This window comes from Colletotrichum scovillei (genome assembly GCF_011075155.1).
Source record: "Colletotrichum scovillei strain TJNH1 chromosome Unknown Contig00004, whole genome shotgun sequence".
In the NCBI taxonomy this organism is placed as follows: domain Eukaryota; kingdom Fungi; phylum Ascomycota; class Sordariomycetes; order Glomerellales; family Glomerellaceae; genus Colletotrichum; species Colletotrichum scovillei.
The window spans coordinates 2,253,960-2,268,940 of NW_023336262.1; the positions used below are offsets into that span (position 1 = coordinate 2,253,960).

The 14,981-nt window shown below is 54.2% G+C and overlaps 6 protein-coding genes across 6 annotated transcripts; 4 read left to right on the forward strand and 2 right to left on the reverse strand.

The window, feature by feature from the left end:
* Positions 1–124: 124 nt before the first annotated feature.
* On the reverse strand, positions 125–2,778 carry HER10_EVM0003551 (uncharacterized protein). The gene is made up of 2 exons (XM_035473224.1): positions 2,298–2,778; positions 125–2,241 (listed from the first exon to the last, which is right to left on the reverse strand). The coding sequence occupies exons 1-2, from the start codon at positions 2,552–2,554 to the stop codon at positions 1,464–1,466; spliced, it is 1,035 nt and encodes a 344-aa protein (XP_035334813.1). The 5' UTR covers positions 2,555–2,778; the 3' UTR covers positions 125–1,463.
* On the forward strand, positions 191–1,399 carry HER10_EVM0012527 (18S rRNA biogenesis protein RCL1; the record flags this gene model as incomplete). The annotated part of the gene is made up of 1 exon (XM_035481921.1): positions 191–1,399. One exon carries the CDS (start codon positions 191–193, stop codon positions 1,397–1,399), a length of 1,209 nt encoding a protein of 402 aa, XP_035335459.1.
* A 201-nt stretch (positions 2,779–2,979) lies between the features above and the next one.
* HER10_EVM0005759 (tRNA synthetase class II core domain-containing protein) lies at positions 2,980–4,739 on the forward strand. Its single transcript, XM_035475363.1, has 2 exons — positions 2,980–3,475; positions 3,529–4,739. Exons 1-2 carry the CDS (start codon positions 3,080–3,082, stop codon positions 4,675–4,677), a joined length of 1,545 nt encoding a protein of 514 aa, XP_035334965.1. The 5' UTR covers positions 2,980–3,079; the 3' UTR covers positions 4,678–4,739.
* A 1,453-nt stretch (positions 4,740–6,192) lies between these two features.
* Positions 6,193–10,197, forward strand: HER10_EVM0000858 (carbamoyl-phosphate synthase). The gene is made up of 4 exons (XM_035470625.1): positions 6,193–6,676; positions 6,769–8,449; positions 8,501–9,878; positions 9,950–10,197. The coding sequence occupies exons 1-4, from the start codon at positions 6,337–6,339 to the stop codon at positions 10,055–10,057; spliced, it is 3,507 nt and encodes a 1,168-aa protein (XP_035334610.1). The 5' UTR covers positions 6,193–6,336; the 3' UTR covers positions 10,058–10,197.
* A 438-nt stretch (positions 10,198–10,635) lies between these two features.
* Positions 10,636–13,280, reverse strand: HER10_EVM0002199 (nuclear protein localization protein 4). The gene is made up of 4 exons (XM_035482884.1): positions 12,913–13,280; positions 12,735–12,859; positions 11,198–12,683; positions 10,636–11,150 (listed from the first exon to the last, which is right to left on the reverse strand). Exons 1-4 carry the CDS (start codon positions 12,994–12,996, stop codon positions 10,884–10,886), a joined length of 1,962 nt encoding a protein of 653 aa, XP_035334702.1. The 5' UTR covers positions 12,997–13,280; the 3' UTR covers positions 10,636–10,883.
* A 533-nt stretch (positions 13,281–13,813) lies between these two features.
* HER10_EVM0006839 (preprotein translocase subunit Sec66) lies at positions 13,814–14,958 on the forward strand. The gene is made up of 3 exons (XM_035476413.1): positions 13,814–14,050; positions 14,150–14,454; positions 14,510–14,958. Exons 1-3 carry the CDS (start codon positions 13,945–13,947, stop codon positions 14,672–14,674), a joined length of 576 nt encoding a protein of 191 aa, XP_035335046.1. The 5' UTR covers positions 13,814–13,944; the 3' UTR covers positions 14,675–14,958.
* The last annotated feature ends 23 nt before the right edge of the window (positions 14,959–14,981 follow it).

Here is a 14,981-nt window from a genome sequence, read left to right on the forward strand (position 1 = left end):
CATCTGCGCGTCGCGAATCATTAAGAGCTTATCTTATCAGAGACATCCAAAATTCCGTTACCGCCTACCACTTGGGACAGATTCAGCGGCCACATCCCGGCAGAAAAAGATAATTTTCTAGATCCCACCTTCGTCTACTCTTTTTTTTCCGGCCGAGGATATCACCAGCACCCAGACGACCCACGGCAAAATGGCGTCCGCTCCCGAGTACCTGCGGTTCACAGGACACAGGTCCTTTGCGCAGCGACTAATCATATCAACTCTGACTGGTCGGCCAGTTCACATTTCCAAAATTCGCAGCTCGTCGCCGACACACCCCGGTCTTGCGCCCCACGAGATTTCATTCCTCCGACTACTGGAAGCCGTCACCAATGGTAGCTCTATGCAGATTTCGTACACCGGTACGACTATCACGTACCACCCCGGTCTGATCACTGGAACGATGGCTGGCTTTGGCGCATCCGACGGCGACGTCATCGAGCACAACCTCCCCGCGAACAACAACCGCGGCGTCACCTACTTCCTCCTCCCAATCTGCCTCCTCGCGCCATTCTCGAAGGCGCACGTCAACATCCGATTCACTGGCCCGGGTGTCATCACATCTGCGACTGAGACCGGCGACATCTCTGTCGACTCCTTCCGCACAGCCATCCTACCACTCTTTGGGCTCTTCGGTATCCCGCCTGCGCGAATTGAGCTGAGAGTGCTGTCGCGATCTTGCCCTGGAAAGAATGGCAGAGGCGGCGGTGGTGTCGTTGAGCTCCGGTTCGCAAGCCAGGTCCGACTCCCGAAAACATTGCACCTGAACCGCAATCCCGGCAAGATAAGGAGGATACGAGGAGTCGCATACTGTACGGGAGTCTCAGCGTCCAACAACAGCAGAATGATTCACTCGGCAAGAGAGGTCCTGAATGCTCTCGTTTCAGACATTCATATCGCAGCGCAGTACGACACAGCACCTCTTATCACGGCGGCCGACAAGTCAAAGACTCGAACGGGCATTGGTTTCGGTCTCAGTTTGGTGGCTGAGTCGAGCTCTGTCGGTGTTCTCTACTCGGCAGATGTAGTAGCGCCACCTGTGGGCGGCGTAGTGCCTGAAGATATTGGCAAAAACTGCGCCTATCAACTGCTGGAAACCATTGCGCAAGGTGGATGTGTCAGCAAAACATCAGCCAGCACCGTCATGACGTTGATGGCTATGGGATCTGAAGATGTAGGAAGATTGAGGATAGGAAGAGATGTCATCGGAACAGAAGAGATGGTTGGGCTCGCCAGGGACTTGCGCACATTCGGCGCGAGTAGTTGGGGTTTAAGGGACGTTGAAGACGACGAGTCGAACGATATACTTGTTTCGGTAAAGGGAAGCGGTGTTGGTAATGTTGGTCGCAAAATTGCTTAAGATACCAGAACGCGACGGCACAATTGAAGATCAATTGCCATTGGATATCATGATACCATCTAGACTACCTCTGATTCCTCTGGTTGCGTTCTAGCTGTGGTATCCTCCTCATCGCGGACAGTCTCGTCAATGTCGCGGTATAACCCAGGGTTTGAAGCGAGTGACCTGCCGCTCCCCAGTAATCAGTGGTAGCGTGTCTAATAGTGTGAGATATGTGGAACTCTCCCAAATCGCCGTTCCCTGAAGTGAAGACGTCGAATAAATGCATTCCACTGGCTGCATTCGAGGACGAGCGTCGTCTTGCGGACCTCCTTCGTGAAGGTTCCTGGCCATGTTCAGCTTCGCCGTTGGGCCTCAGAGACTGGAGCTCCACGCTGTCTGCGCCTTCCATGTCCAGTCCAGGTGCATCTCTCAAGACACCCCGCTCTTCGGCGTCGTGATCTTGGGTAGAAAGACCGATCGTCTCTTCTAGTGCCGGGGGCAAGCGGAATAACAATGGCCTTACAATAGGCCGTAGCTTCTCTCGCTCGGCATGGACAGCCAGCATGAGACATTGCACAGCCAGTATAATACAGTCGAGAGCTAGAAAGGTAAGCCTCGAGGTTGGTGGTTTCTGCCCGATGAAGTCGACGATGACACCCCCGTGAAGATAGCCACGCGCAGCTTCGCCAGCTACAGGTAGGGACGCAAAGATATGTAGCAAGACACACAGCAAGTTCGGGACAAACACCGATATAACTTGTGACCGGGCCGCCGCCATAGTCAATGGGTAGTCGTCAGGCTTGGGTGTAAGCCAGTGGTGCTGTCCATAGACGCGAACTGCAAAGCGGAAGATGGAGCACCTGAATAATTGTCAGAATATGAGATAATGAAGCACAAGAAGGAGAGAGTGGCATACTCCATGTAGTATAATGTGCATAGCTCTGCGTATACTATGGAGTCGAGATTCCGCAGTAATTGGGTCAAGAAGTCGAACTTCTTTGCCAGGCCGGGATTGATCTTTCGATGTTTCCGCCGTCGCCTTCTTCTAGAACCTCTAGCTTCTGCATCATCGGCGCGGTTTGAAGGCTCTGGATCCCCTCTGCCATCCTCCTGGTCGTTCCCGAAAGGGGTTGATCGGCCTGGCAGGGTCTCTGGCGCGGCATCATCGACCATAGCTCGTTGGCCTCATTTGTGTCGGCGGAGATTCCTGCAGCGTGGCGACAAGTGCGACGCTTCACATACTCCAGCAGGTTGGCAAATGTCGGCTAGGGAAAGCGGAGTTGGCTGTCAAGATAAAAGCATGAATGAAGATATTCCCGACCGTTGGGACCGTGATGCGAACAGATGTGGATAAAAGCCGACCGAAGCCAGCTGCAGGGATAGCCAAATGTGACGCCACAGCTTGAGGAATGGAAGGCAGGCACGCAGGCAAGCTGTCCACGACTCGACGCGGTAAGCTCAGGAGCTAGATCCACTGGCGCGGGCACCTACTGATATCGGGACAGGAGAATCTTTGATACGAGTACCCCTCCATCCATCCCGCGCAAGGGTCCACACTCCCCTCCGATTCGACATTCGCAGCGGCCAAATTTCTGCCAGGAGTTCCCGCCTAATTTACAAGTGCCCCTCTGACTCAACGAGCCGAACATCGACATCTCGACGTGCAAGCCACCTATCCAGACAACAACGCACGAAATCATGGCGACGGCAAGCAACGGTCCTTCTGGGGACCTTACATCCCAGATTCTTTTGGCTTTGTCCCAGAAGGATCCCATCCTGTCTGCCGAACACTTCCCAGAGTTCCACTTCACAGACGTCAAGGCCGCACTGGACCGCCTCGCTAGTCGTTCCATGGTCACATACGAGTCAATTGACCGGGAGGAAGCCATTCTTGAGGCCGAGGGCAAGCAAATTGCAGAGCACGGCAGTCACGAAGCTCGTGTCTTCGAGGCGGTCCGGAAAGCCTTGGAGGGGCTGACTGTTCAAGAGCTTGAGGCTGCTGTGGGAGACAAGAATGTAACGAAGGTCGGCCAAGGCAAGGCCTTCAAGGAGAAGTGGATCAAGAAAGGTGCCGACGGCAAGTTCATTGCGACTGTAAGTTTGTCCGCCCCAAATGTCACCAATACATGCTAATACCGTGTGCGCAGGCCGACTCGATTCAAGATGTTACCCAGGCTCAGCTTAAGCAGATCCTGGAGACAAAGACCCACGAGCCCAAAATCATCACCGACTTGAAGAAGCGCAAGCTCATCAAGACCCAGAAGGTCATCGCATACAAGATCCAGAAGGGACCTGAGTTCGCATTGGAAATCAAGAAGGAGGAGACGGACTTGACGGCTGACATGATTGCGTCTGGCTCATGGAAGACTGCCAACTTCAAGCCTTACAACTTCAAGGCTCTTGGATCCGACCAGAACTCTGGCGCGCTTCACCCCCTCAACAAGGTCCGCCACGAGTTCCGTCAAATCTTCTTCGAGATGGGCTTCGAGGAGATGCCGACCGACAAATTCGTCGAGTCTGGATTCTGGAACTTCGACGCCCTTTTCGTGCCCCAACAACATCCCGCGAGAGATCTCCAGGACACTTTCTACATCTCGGATCCCAAGGTTGCAGACAAGCCTGGGCCCGAGTCGGAAGACGACAAGAAGGATTACAAGACGTACTGGGACAACGTCAAGGAGGTCCACCAGGATGGCAAGTTTGGCTCAATCGGCTACCGTTACCCTTGGGCTGCGGACGAGGCTCAGAGGCTTGTTCTCCGCACACACACGACAGCCATCTCCACCGCAGTACTTCATCAGTTGGCTTCCAGAAAGGGACCGGACGGCAGACCTCCCCCGGCCCGTTACTTCTCCATCGACAGAGTCTTCCGCAACGAGAGTGTCGACGCTACGCATCTGGCTGAGTTCCACCAGGTCGAGGGTGTCATTGCGGATTACGGACTTACACTGGGAGGCTTGATGGAGTTCATGGAGATCTTCTTCAACAAGATGGGTATTACAGACATCAAATTCAAGCCCGCGTACAACCCGTACACGGAGCCGAGTATGGAGATTTTCAGCTTCCACAAGGGCTTGAACAAGCTCGTCGAAATCGGTAACAGCGGTATGTTCAGACCGGAAATGCTCGAGGCAATGGGTCTGCCCAAGGATTTGAGAGTATACGGTTGGGGTTTGAGCTTGGAGAGACCGACTATGATCAAGTACGGCATCTCCAACATTCGCGAGCTGTTGGGACACAAGGTGGATTTGAACTTCATCGAGAGAAACCCAGCAGTAAGACTTGACAAAAACTAGAGGATTCGGCATGGGAAAGTAGAAAAAGGGACACGACTTACATGAGATGAGCTTGGGCTGGCATATGTTGGCGAATGGAATACCAATCACGTTTTGAAAGGTCGTACTGTCAAGCTGTCAACTATGAGATTACCGGGGTGTGAAGACTCAGGTCTGTCCCATCGACGATGGTGAGATTCAGCTGCCCCACGGCTACTCTTCCGCAGGTGGACGATTTAAATGAGCTGTCAACGTCTAGCAAGGGTTAGCAGGTGATCCTCATGGTAGATTTTGACATCCCATATCGGTGCCATTGGTGTCATCGGCGCCAGGACCGATTTGGCCGTCTCCGAGTCGTTCAGCGGCATTTGCTCAGACTGTAGTTGAGGCATTGGCCAATGGTTGAGATGAAAAATTGACGCCTCCCCGGCACTGAGTGCCAAAGGCGGGGCAAATGCCAGATGTAGCGGGGTTGGTTAGGCCAAACGTCAGATCGCATCCCAAACGGTAAGAAGCTCGGGCCCTCACTCAGGACCAAAAGGTGCATGCAGTTCGACTCTGGCACAGGGTGTGAGACTCACTGAGCACCGTGGCACCTCAGTGAGAGCAGACACCAAACGGGATGCCGCCCGGCAGACGGCCAGGAGCGAACGAGCGAGCGAGCGAGCGCCGTGAGTCACTCCTCCAGGACGGACTCCAAAGTCGAGTAGTCCTTGCCAGATTGACTGGAGCAGCTGGAGCACGCCCGGGGAATATTGGCAAGTCCCCATGGGTCTCCAGCCGTCTCAATTGAGTCAATCATTAAGGTACCCTCCCGATATGTACTGTACATGTAGCATTATTTCCATCCCAAAGAGTTTGTTTCCGTGACTCAACAGTGCATGTTGTCCAAGCTGCTAGTACCTAATGTCTGGGCACCTTGAGCTCAGGGCTACCTACCTCCGCAGACACGCAGGAAAGAATGGAAGGTAAGGAAGGTATGCACAAAGCTCGAGTTGGCTGGGACGAACCAGTGGGCGAACCACCAGCTTCAAATACTCTCTCGCTATACGACATAGGTACCAAAGGCCAGGGAACGGTTCGGGGCATCTGACGGTTACAGACGAGAATGCGTTGCTGAGAGTTTTGACAACGCTGTAAAACCTTGTTCAGTACCTGCACTGTCAGAAATTTTCGCCAAATCCCAAGCCTCGCTCATTAGAGGTGAGGGCGGGAGACACTAGGGTGGTCCCTCAGCGAGAGAGATGGATGTGCGAGGGTGTGTACAGTCACTGCGGTGACGCAGAAAGTTGCGATAACGGCGCCCAAGTGGTCCCTGGCGCAGTAGACGGGGCAGCAGACGGGGCCTTGAGGGAAGAGACGGATGTGATACTACCCCAGTTAGCGTCCTGAGCCATTGTTGGGCCCCCCCGATCGGCCAATTCAACAACCGCTGAGAGAAAAATTTCCTTATCTTATCACAATTCGGACCGCCTTTTGTCGCTGAAGACGAAGACCGCTGCGACCATCTTCCCTCCCCACAACTCTAACAAAGCTCACGGAAGAGTCACAAACCTTCCCTCCCCGGCGGCCATAATACCTCTTCTCTCTTGGTCCAAAAACCATTCAATTGGCTCTGACCTCGAGTATTCTCTCTCTTTCCCAAGGTCTTTGTCGCATTGATCCCTTGAATCCTTCACAATGCCGTCGGCCATGTCAAGTTCTTTGGCAGGTCGAGCTCCGGCTGTCCTCCGACATGGTCGCCGAGTCCCTACTGCTCTGACCGGTCGCAACTTCACCCTCGCCGCCTCCAACGGCCTGGCCAGAGCCCAACTCCAGAACAGCAGTGCTAAGCTGCTTCAGAAGCGTCTCTTTACCGCGAGCGCACTTCGTCCCAGTGCCGCGCAATCTGCGCCGAATCCCAAGGCTTATCTTGAGAGCGGTGCGATCAAGCCCTCAGCGGGCGTCGATGTCAAGAAGGTGCTCGTCATTGGCAGTGGTGGTCTTGCCATTGGCCAGGCCGGAGAGTTTGACTACTCAGGTTCGTGTGCTTGCCAAACTCGCGCTCAACAAGTGTAGAGAATGAGTCACAGACACCAAGAAGCTTTCTGGCTAACACGACTCTTCATAAAGGATCACAAGCTCTGAAGGCTCTGAAGGAGGCCGGCGTCAAGTCCGTCCTCATTAACCCGAACATTGCCACCATCCAGACCAACCACTCGCTCGCCGATGAGGTCTACTACCTCCCCGTCACACCGGAGTACGTGACGTATGTCATCGAGAAGGAGAAGCCCGATGGCATCTTCCTGTCTTTCGGTGGCCAGACCGCCCTGAACTTGGGTGTTCAGATGCAGCGCCTGGGTCTCTTTGAGAAGTACGGAGTCAAGGTTCTCGGAACCAGCGTCAAGACCCTCGAGACCAGTGAGGATCGTGATCTCTTCGCCAAGGCCCTCGGCGAGATCGACATCCCTATCGCCAAGTCCATCGCCGTTGGCACTATCGAGGAGGCTCTCGACGCTGCCGAGAAGGTCGGATACCCTATTATTGTTCGTGCCGCCTACGCACTCGGTGGCTTGGGCTCTGGCTTCGCAAACAACGAGGAGGAGCTCCGCAACATGGCTGCCCGCTCCCTTACTCTTTCCCCCCAGATCCTGGTTGAGAAGTCTCTGAAGGGCTGGAAGGAAGTCGAGTACGAAGTTGTCCGTGACGCAAACAACAACTGCATCACTGTTTGCAACATGGAGAACTTCGACCCCTTGGGAATCCACACTGGAGACAGTATTGTCGTTGCTCCCAGTCAGACTCTGAGCGATGAGGAGTACCACATGTTGCGATCTGCCGCCATCAAGATTGTCCGTCATCTTGGCGTCGTCGGAGAGTGCAATGTTCAATACGCGCTCCAGCCCGACGGCCTTGACTACCGTGTCATTGAGGTTAACGCCCGTCTTTCTCGTTCTTCTGCTTTGGCCTCCAAGGCCACCGGATACCCTCTTGCGTACACTGCTGCCAAGATCGGCCTTGGCCACAGCCTCCCTGAGCTTCCCAATGCGGTCACCAAGACCACTACTGCCAACTTTGAGCCTTCCCTTGACTACATTGTCACCAAGATTCCCCGCTGGGATCTTTCCAAGTTCCAGCACGTCAAGCGCGATATTGGCAGTGCCATGAAGTCTGTCGGTGAGGTTATGGCTATTGGCAGAACCTTCGAAGAGTCTTTCCAGAAGGCCATCCGTCAGGTTGACCCCAAGTTTGTCGGCTTCCAGGGTGACAAGTTCGAGGATTTGGACTTCGAGCTCCAGAACCCCACTGACCGCCGCTGGCTTGCTGTTGGTCAGGCCATGCTCCACGAGAACTACTCAGTAGAGAAGGTTCACGACCTGACCAAGATTGACAAGTGGTTCTTGTACAAGTTGCAGAACCTTGTCGACTGCCAGCACGAGCTCGAGGCGGCTGGTGGTTTGGAGAACCTGAAGAAGGACCAGCTCACCAAGGCCAAGAAGCTCGGTTTCTCTGATCGCCAGATTGCCCTTGCCACTGGAAGCACTGAGGACCAGGCTCGCGCTGCTCGTCTTGCCTTCGGCATTCGCCCGTGGGTCAAGAAGATCGATACCCTCGCTGCTGAGTTCCCCGCCGACACCAACTACCTGTACACCACCTACAACGCCTCCTCCCACGACGTCACCTTTGAGGACAAGGGCACTATCGTTCTTGGTAGCGGTGTCTACCGTATCGGTAGCTCCGTTGAGTTCGATTGGTGCGCTGTGAGCGCTACCCAGGCTCTGCGCCAGATGGGCCACAAGACCGTGATGATCAAGTAAGTCTCGAAGACTCAACTACAAAATGCCAAGTGCTAACAAGCAACCAGCTTCAACCCTGAGACCTACAGCACGGATTTCGATACTGCTGACAAGCTTTACTTCGAGGAGTTGAGCTACGAACGTGTGATGGATATCTACGAGCTCGAGAGCGCTTCGGGCGTCGTGGTCTCTGTCGGTGGCCAGCTGCCCCAGAACATCGCCCTCCGCCTGCAGGAGACTGGCGGAGCCAAGGTTCTCGGCACTGACCCCAAGGACATCGACAAGGCCGAGGACAGACAGAAGTTCTCTGAGATTCTCGACAGCATCGGAATCGATCAGCCCGCTTGGAAGGAGCTTACCTCCGTCGAGGAGGCCGAGACCTTCGCTGACCAGGTCGGCTACCCTGTCCTTGTCCGTCCCTCATACGTCCTGTCTGGTGCTGCCATGACTGTCATTCGCAGTCAGGAGGACCTGAAGGAGAAGCTTGAGGCTGCGGCCAACGTCTCCCCCGACCACCCCGTCGTCATCAGCAAGTTCATTGAGGGCGCTGAGGAGATCGACGTCGATGGTGTTGCCTCTGAGGGCAAGCTGATCCTCCACGCCGTCTCCGAGCACGTTGAGCAGGCTGGTGTCCACTCTGGAGATGCTACCCTCGTCCTCCCTCCCGCGAACATTGACCAGACCACCATGGACCGTGTCAAGGACATCGCTGAGCGTGTCGCCAAGGCGTGGCGCATCACCGGTCCCTTCAACATGCAGATCATCAAGGCCGATAACCCCGAGGGCGGCGAGCCTCTGCTGAAGGTCATTGAGTGCAACCTCCGTGCCTCCCGTTCGTTCCCCTTCGTCAGCAAGGTCTTGGGCACCAACTTCATCGATGCCGCCACCAAGGCTCTCGTCGGACAGGACGTCCCCAAGCCCGTCGACCTCATGGCCGTCAAGCGCGACTACCTCGCCACCAAGGTGCCCCAGTTCTCCTGGACCCGTCTCGCCGGTGCTGACCCCTTCCTGGGCGTCGAGATGGCCTCTACCGGTGAGATCGCTTGCTTCGGCAAGGACCTCGTCGAGGCCTACTGGACCTCCCTGCAGTCGACCATGAACTTCCGCATGCCCGAGCCCGGTGAAGGTCTTCTCTTCGGCGGTGAGCTCAACAAGGACTGGCTCCCCACCGTCGTCAACTACCTCGCCCCCATGGGCTACAAGCTGTTCGCCGCCGACGACGAGGTCAAGCAGTTCATCGAGTCCAGCGCCAAGGGCAAGGTCTCTGTCGAGGTTATTGAGTTCCCCAAGGAGGACAAGCGCGCCCTCCGCGAGGTCTTCCAGAAGTACGACATCCGCGGTGTCTTCAACTTGGCTCAGGCCCGTGGCAAGACCGTCATGGACGTCGACTACGTCATGCGTCGCAACGCCGTCGACTTTGGCGTCCCTCTCTTCATGGAGCCCAAGGTAAGTTCCCTGGATCACCATGACAAAAAGTCAACTTGATATGAATCAATTTGCTAACATGCAATCAACAGACTGCCATGCTCTTTGCTCAATGCATGAGCGAGAAGCTCCCCCGCAAGGAGGGTATCCCCTCCGAAGTCCGCCCGTGGTCCAACTTCCTCGGCGGCAAGCCTTTGTAAATACCACAAACTTTATTCGTATCTTTTTTTTCCTCAAAAATTTGGAGTTTTAGGTTAGCCGGAAATGTTCTCGTTTCTACGAACAGAAAAAAGAAAGACCTCGAAATCGGCGAAGGGCGATGGTGATATCGGCAAAGGGGGTGGATTAAAAAAATAAGGAACTTTGTTTTTATTTTACCCCTTTTTCTTTACTAGTTGAAAAAAGAAAAGAACTTGTTTAAAGCAACATCTCTTCCTCTGCTTCGCTTCTGTATGTGACTTCCATGCTCTTGCTCTATTCTCATCTTGAACCTGTTTCTGGAAAACTACTATGGCAATGAGACCGACTATACGATGGCCTTTCACATCATTAAGAACTTGGAGACGGAGTGATAAAGGGTACTGCCATGATTTCAGGAATGGCTACCTTCGGATCGGAATTTTGTGACGTGTATAGCAAAGCAGACGCTGAGATCAATTGATTTGAAAACTTGAAGATGGTGACCATTGGATTAGAAGACGAGGCCGCTTCAATCGGGTTTCTTGTTTGAACCCAAGCTCCGTCCAATCCGGAGAAACTGTTGACTAAGGTACAGGTGCCTTTGATCGCTTCCACCTGCCCAAGGACCATTTGTGCCTCCCATGCCATCACATGAGTCCCTAATTCCCAAACACCAAGCCTGTCACCTTTGGCCAATCGCATGAGCATGCATTCCCAACCCTTTCCCATCTAGAGTTCTCGAGAGTATTGAGAGAGCCTTTTCCCGGGTTCCACATCATCGCTTGATGACACCCAGTTGCGTAAAGTATACGGATTCACAGAGCACATCTCACGAAATTGCTCTGCTTACCGAGGTGGGCGACGCTCGTTCAGCCTGAAGGCAGCAAATCGTTTAGCAAGGGGTTCTTCTGTGGTCCTGGATTGGCGCCCAAATGGATCATGCAATTCACTGGAAGCGGGATGGCCCTCGGACTGCCGTGGGCGCTTGGGGATTCGCTCACCGGTCGATTGCAGGATCGCCTGCAAAGTCCTCCAGCCCTCGGTAGATCGCAGCTGATAGTTATCAGCCAGGTCATGTTGCGATGCAACTCGGCATAACAGCGACTCTTCGTCCTAGAATATGTAAGTAACAAGCTTCCAGATGAGCGTGATCAACACACCTTGGAAAGAATGCCCATCTGGCGAATAAAGGTGAGTAAGTGGAAGTTGGACATTTCCAAGCCACCTTCGGCGGGTTTCTGACCGCCCGAGAACTTGAGGATCCTAGCGGCCGCAGAGTGTTCTTGACTTTCGCCCATGTACTCGCGGTTCTCGATGGGGAAACCTAGTTGGGTGAAAGTAGGCTTGGACTCATCCGGGAATCCGTGTGTCAAGGTCACGAAGAGATACTCTACGGGGAACGATGGCTTTGCGTTCTCCTGTACATTGGCACCGTACTCATTGATCCGACGGTAGAAAACTTCGGGGATGTATCTTGTCCGGCTCGTGGATCCGTCGTCTTCCTCTTCCTCTTGAACCAGCATCACGTTGGGGTCAGCTGAGGGTTCGATGATATCGGCGCGGACCATCTCCACAGCGTCGTTAGAAGCCTGGTATGATGAAATCGAGATTTCTCCTGACTCGTTGCCCGAGACAATGCAGGTGACGAAGTTGGATCCAAATTTGCCGCTGTCGCTCCACTTGGTGGGCTTTGGGTGTTGAGCCTGTAAACGTGAGATGAAGCAGATTTCCTGCGAAGCCAGGAAGTACGAATCAGCGTGTCTCTTGCAAACGACTGATCCGTCGCCTGCTCCAGCGTCCAGAAGGTCAGTGAAAATGACGCCGACCTGCTGCAGCCCACAGAGCCTTGCGACCTCGTCAACATCCTTCTGGTTTTCCCACGTATTCAACGACACTCCGTCCACTTCATCGATTTGGGGCGGCTCATAGATGGCCTCAACGACGGCCTTGATGCCGAGAGGTACAACCTCATACTCTGTGTACCGGCCGTACAAGATGCCCAATCTCTGACCTCCCGTCTTTCTCCAAGCGTCAATGAACGTGTCGATAATAGCAGGCGACGAAAATTCCACGTGGTCAACCATGCGGAATGGCTGCGGCTGCAAGGTGATGGCGCTTGGCTGGCACTTGGTGCAGATACCTTCAGGCCACTGAGGATGACCCGAAGGACAGTCGCGCTTGACTCTGAAGTATGGCTCTACAAGGGGTGGGATATAAGAGCTTCCGAGCTCAGGCTTGTTCGTGGCGGAGTTGATTTTCCGCAGATGCGAGTGGAACGACAGGTACTTGATCTTCTTCTCGTCCAGGTACTTCGCGTTGAACGGATCCAGAGGCATGCAGTAGTCACACATGCCCTTCGGTCCATGCCGGCACATCTTGTGGTCGCGGCCTCTCGGAATCTTGCCATCCTTCTTGTCTAGCCGATCGTCTAGTGGGTGCTGCCTGACAACGTCCCATGGGTTCTTGATTTTCTCGGACGGCGACGTCACGGGCGGGGGATCGATCGGCAGGTTGTCGGTCGGCAGAATGGGCTTGCCGTTGAGTCGGTTTGAAGATGCCAGAGGGTGACTTGCTTCGGCGCCGTTCGCATCACCGTTGGCTTGACCATCTTTGAGCTTGTAGTTTATGAAGATGAGATCGCCATGTCTGCGAAGAAGTTAGTATCGTACTCGGGCTCGAGGTTAGACGCTGGCTTACTTCAGTCCGATCTGCCCAACCTTGAAGGAGGCGATCTCGACCAAGTTCTTAGCATCACCACCTGTAGGTGCATTTGAAAGGGTTATGGAGTTCGGGTCGACGGTCTCTGGAAGGTTCGGAATCAACTGGAAGGGTCAGTCGGACCTCGCACAGCTTGTAGAACAGAATGCTCTCATACCAGACTGCCCAGGTGTCCAAATGTGTCGTTTGCGTCTATATTCAGACGACTTGTGCCGTCGGGCCCTCGGAGTCTCAGGAGCATCTTGGATGGCGAAAATCGGAGCTCTCGAAAGTGTGATCAATGTCGAAGAAAGGTCGGGGGGTATAAGGATTAAATAAGAAAATCTAGAGAATTGATTTCAAAGTAGAGCGCCCATGCCCTTGTATATGTCGTTTCGAAGCTGTTGCGTGAAAAAGAGACGTTGTAGCAGGGTGAGGGAGTGGAAAGAAGGCTCGAGTTTGTGGCAGCTTTTGCTTTCGCGGGATGAGATGGGTTCGTGAGAGCTCCAGTGCGTACCACTTGGCCAACCTAAAGGTGAATCGCCGCAGCTTGCAACAGCGTCATCAAAGGTGGTGCCTTATTGTGGGACCGGCAAAACGACGGAGGGGAGGGGATGCACGTTCCTCCAGCGGCCCCTGGCATAGCTTATTCACCACCCAAGCAGGGGCAGTTGGGAACGGCCTTACAGGCTTACACAGTACTAGGGTGGCTTGAGAGGCAAGGTGCGACTGGACAAGCAGCCACACTTGCCCTGCTCAAGGACCTAAGGTCTCTTTGTACCCTTGTACCTGGTCCAGGAAGCTGCCGCTTTACCAGCTGTATCCATTAAGCACCCAAAGAACCGTGGAAAAAGCAAGATGTACTTGTATTGTGGAAGATCTGAAAGTCGAATGTGTCTTTGAATTGTTCTATTTTCAGTTTGTCAATCATTTTAGTCTTCTTCTTAACAGGTACTCGGGCCATAAAATCCAAGGTGCAAGGGCTCAGGTACAGGGCGGAGTAAAGCAGCGGGACGGCCTTTGACTTTACAGTGGGCAGCCAAAAAAGTGTCCAATGCGACGGGCAAGCTGTCCTGTCACTTTGGTACAGTACTGGACACGCTTCATCAACACCAACGACAAATCGCCTGCAACCGCACATTCCTTGTCCTTCGTTCATCCTCTTTACTTTCCCACCACGATCCTTACGAGCGCACAATAAACCGCAGCCATGTTCGATGTCGACTGGATGAGCCTTGTGCTCCCTTTCGCCTACCTCACGGTTCTCGGCGGCGTCTTCATGACCTTTTCCACAATTTACAGAAAGCGCAAAGCCAGTAAGTCCTACCGACCTCTTTCGCGCAAAAAACCGCCCGCGATGCCGACGATATCCTCAAAGAACAAGTATACTAACCAAGGCTCTTCCATTGTTACAGCTCAGAGCGCCAACCTTGCTCCTTGGTTTGGCCCCCATCTGCAGCGCAACATCTACCTGTCGCTGCTGCACCTCGAATCTCCGGAAGAGGGCGCCGAGAAGGCCCCCAAGATCCCCTCCACCGTCATCAAAGCCGCCCTCCTCCGCCGCGCTGTTGAGGATATCCACCGTCTGGTCCAGATCCGTTCCGCCAAGCAGGCCTGCAGCACGTTGCTGCAGCGGGGAAGCGTCGGTGATGATCTGTGGCAGCGCTTCCAGCGCGCAGAGAAGGAGATGGAGGATGAACTGCGCGACGTCGTGATGGAGGTCAGTATACCTGCTCCAGAGCCCGGCTGAGATTGCCTACTAACGTGCTACCCAGGCCAACGCCCTTGCGCCCAACTGGGGTCAGTCCATCTTCCAGTCCGCCAACGAGATTGCCGCCAACACCATTGTGCGCAACCGCCTCGAGGAAGTCCAGAACACCGTCGAGCAGGAGAAGGCGTGGTGGGAGAAGCGCAGATCGACTATCCAGACCGAGTTATGAAGGAGCTCGACGAGTCCGAGAAGAGCTCGACCGCCCCTCCTAGTGTTGATGGCGACGCCGTTCTCGTTGACTCTACCGCCTCTACCACCAGCACACCTTCCAAGAAGAAGAAGGGCAAGAAATAAGCAATACGGCCATCATCTCTACTATACCACAAATCCACCTCCATTCACGCATCATATGTCCCGTCCACATATCAATACGCGCTCAGGCGCTCCGCACCGTCCACATTGTCATTAGATACCTCATCCCCCCGGTGTATGGGAAAAGAGCATTCAACGGCTTCACAGTTTTTAGGCGTTCAGGG

Excerpts from the sequence above, each read along its gene's own strand:
- HER10_EVM0003551 (XM_035473224.1), bottom strand. The coding sequence starts at position 2,554 with ATGGTCGATGATGCCGCGCCAGAGACCCTGCCAGGCCGATCAACCCCT. Across the intron at positions 2,242-2,297 it reads TGCACATTATACTACATGGA|GTGCTCCATCTTCCGCTTTG; the intron begins GTATGCCACTCT and ends ACAATTATTCAG.
- HER10_EVM0005759 (XM_035475363.1), top strand. The coding sequence starts at position 3,080 with ATGGCGACGGCAAGCAACGGTCCTTCTGGGGACCTTACATCCCAGATT. Across the intron at positions 3,476-3,528 it reads ACGGCAAGTTCATTGCGACT|GCCGACTCGATTCAAGATGT; the intron begins GTAAGTTTGTCC and ends CCGTGTGCGCAG.
- HER10_EVM0000858 (XM_035470625.1), top strand. The coding sequence starts at position 6,337 with ATGCCGTCGGCCATGTCAAGTTCTTTGGCAGGTCGAGCTCCGGCTGTC. Across the intron at positions 6,677-6,768 it reads CGGAGAGTTTGACTACTCAG|GATCACAAGCTCTGAAGGCT; the intron begins GTTCGTGTGCTT and ends CTCTTCATAAAG. Across the intron at positions 9,879-9,949 it reads CTCTCTTCATGGAGCCCAAG|ACTGCCATGCTCTTTGCTCA; the intron begins GTAAGTTCCCTG and ends TGCAATCAACAG.
- HER10_EVM0002199 (XM_035482884.1), bottom strand. The coding sequence starts at position 12,996 with ATGCTCCTGAGACTCCGAGGGCCCGACGGCACAAGTCGTCTGAATATA. Across the intron at positions 12,860-12,912 it reads TTGGACACCTGGGCAGTCTG|TTGATTCCGAACCTTCCAGA; the intron begins GTATGAGAGCAT and ends TGACCCTTCCAG. Across the intron at positions 11,151-11,197 it reads AGATGGGCATTCTTTCCAAG|GACGAAGAGTCGCTGTTATG; the intron begins GTGTGTTGATCA and ends TACATATTCTAG.
- HER10_EVM0006839 (XM_035476413.1), top strand. The coding sequence starts at position 13,945 with ATGTTCGATGTCGACTGGATGAGCCTTGTGCTCCCTTTCGCCTACCTC. Across the intron at positions 14,051-14,149 it reads TTACAGAAAGCGCAAAGCCA|CTCAGAGCGCCAACCTTGCT; the intron begins GTAAGTCCTACC and ends CCATTGTTACAG. Across the intron at positions 14,455-14,509 it reads TGCGCGACGTCGTGATGGAG|GCCAACGCCCTTGCGCCCAA; the intron begins GTCAGTATACCT and ends CGTGCTACCCAG.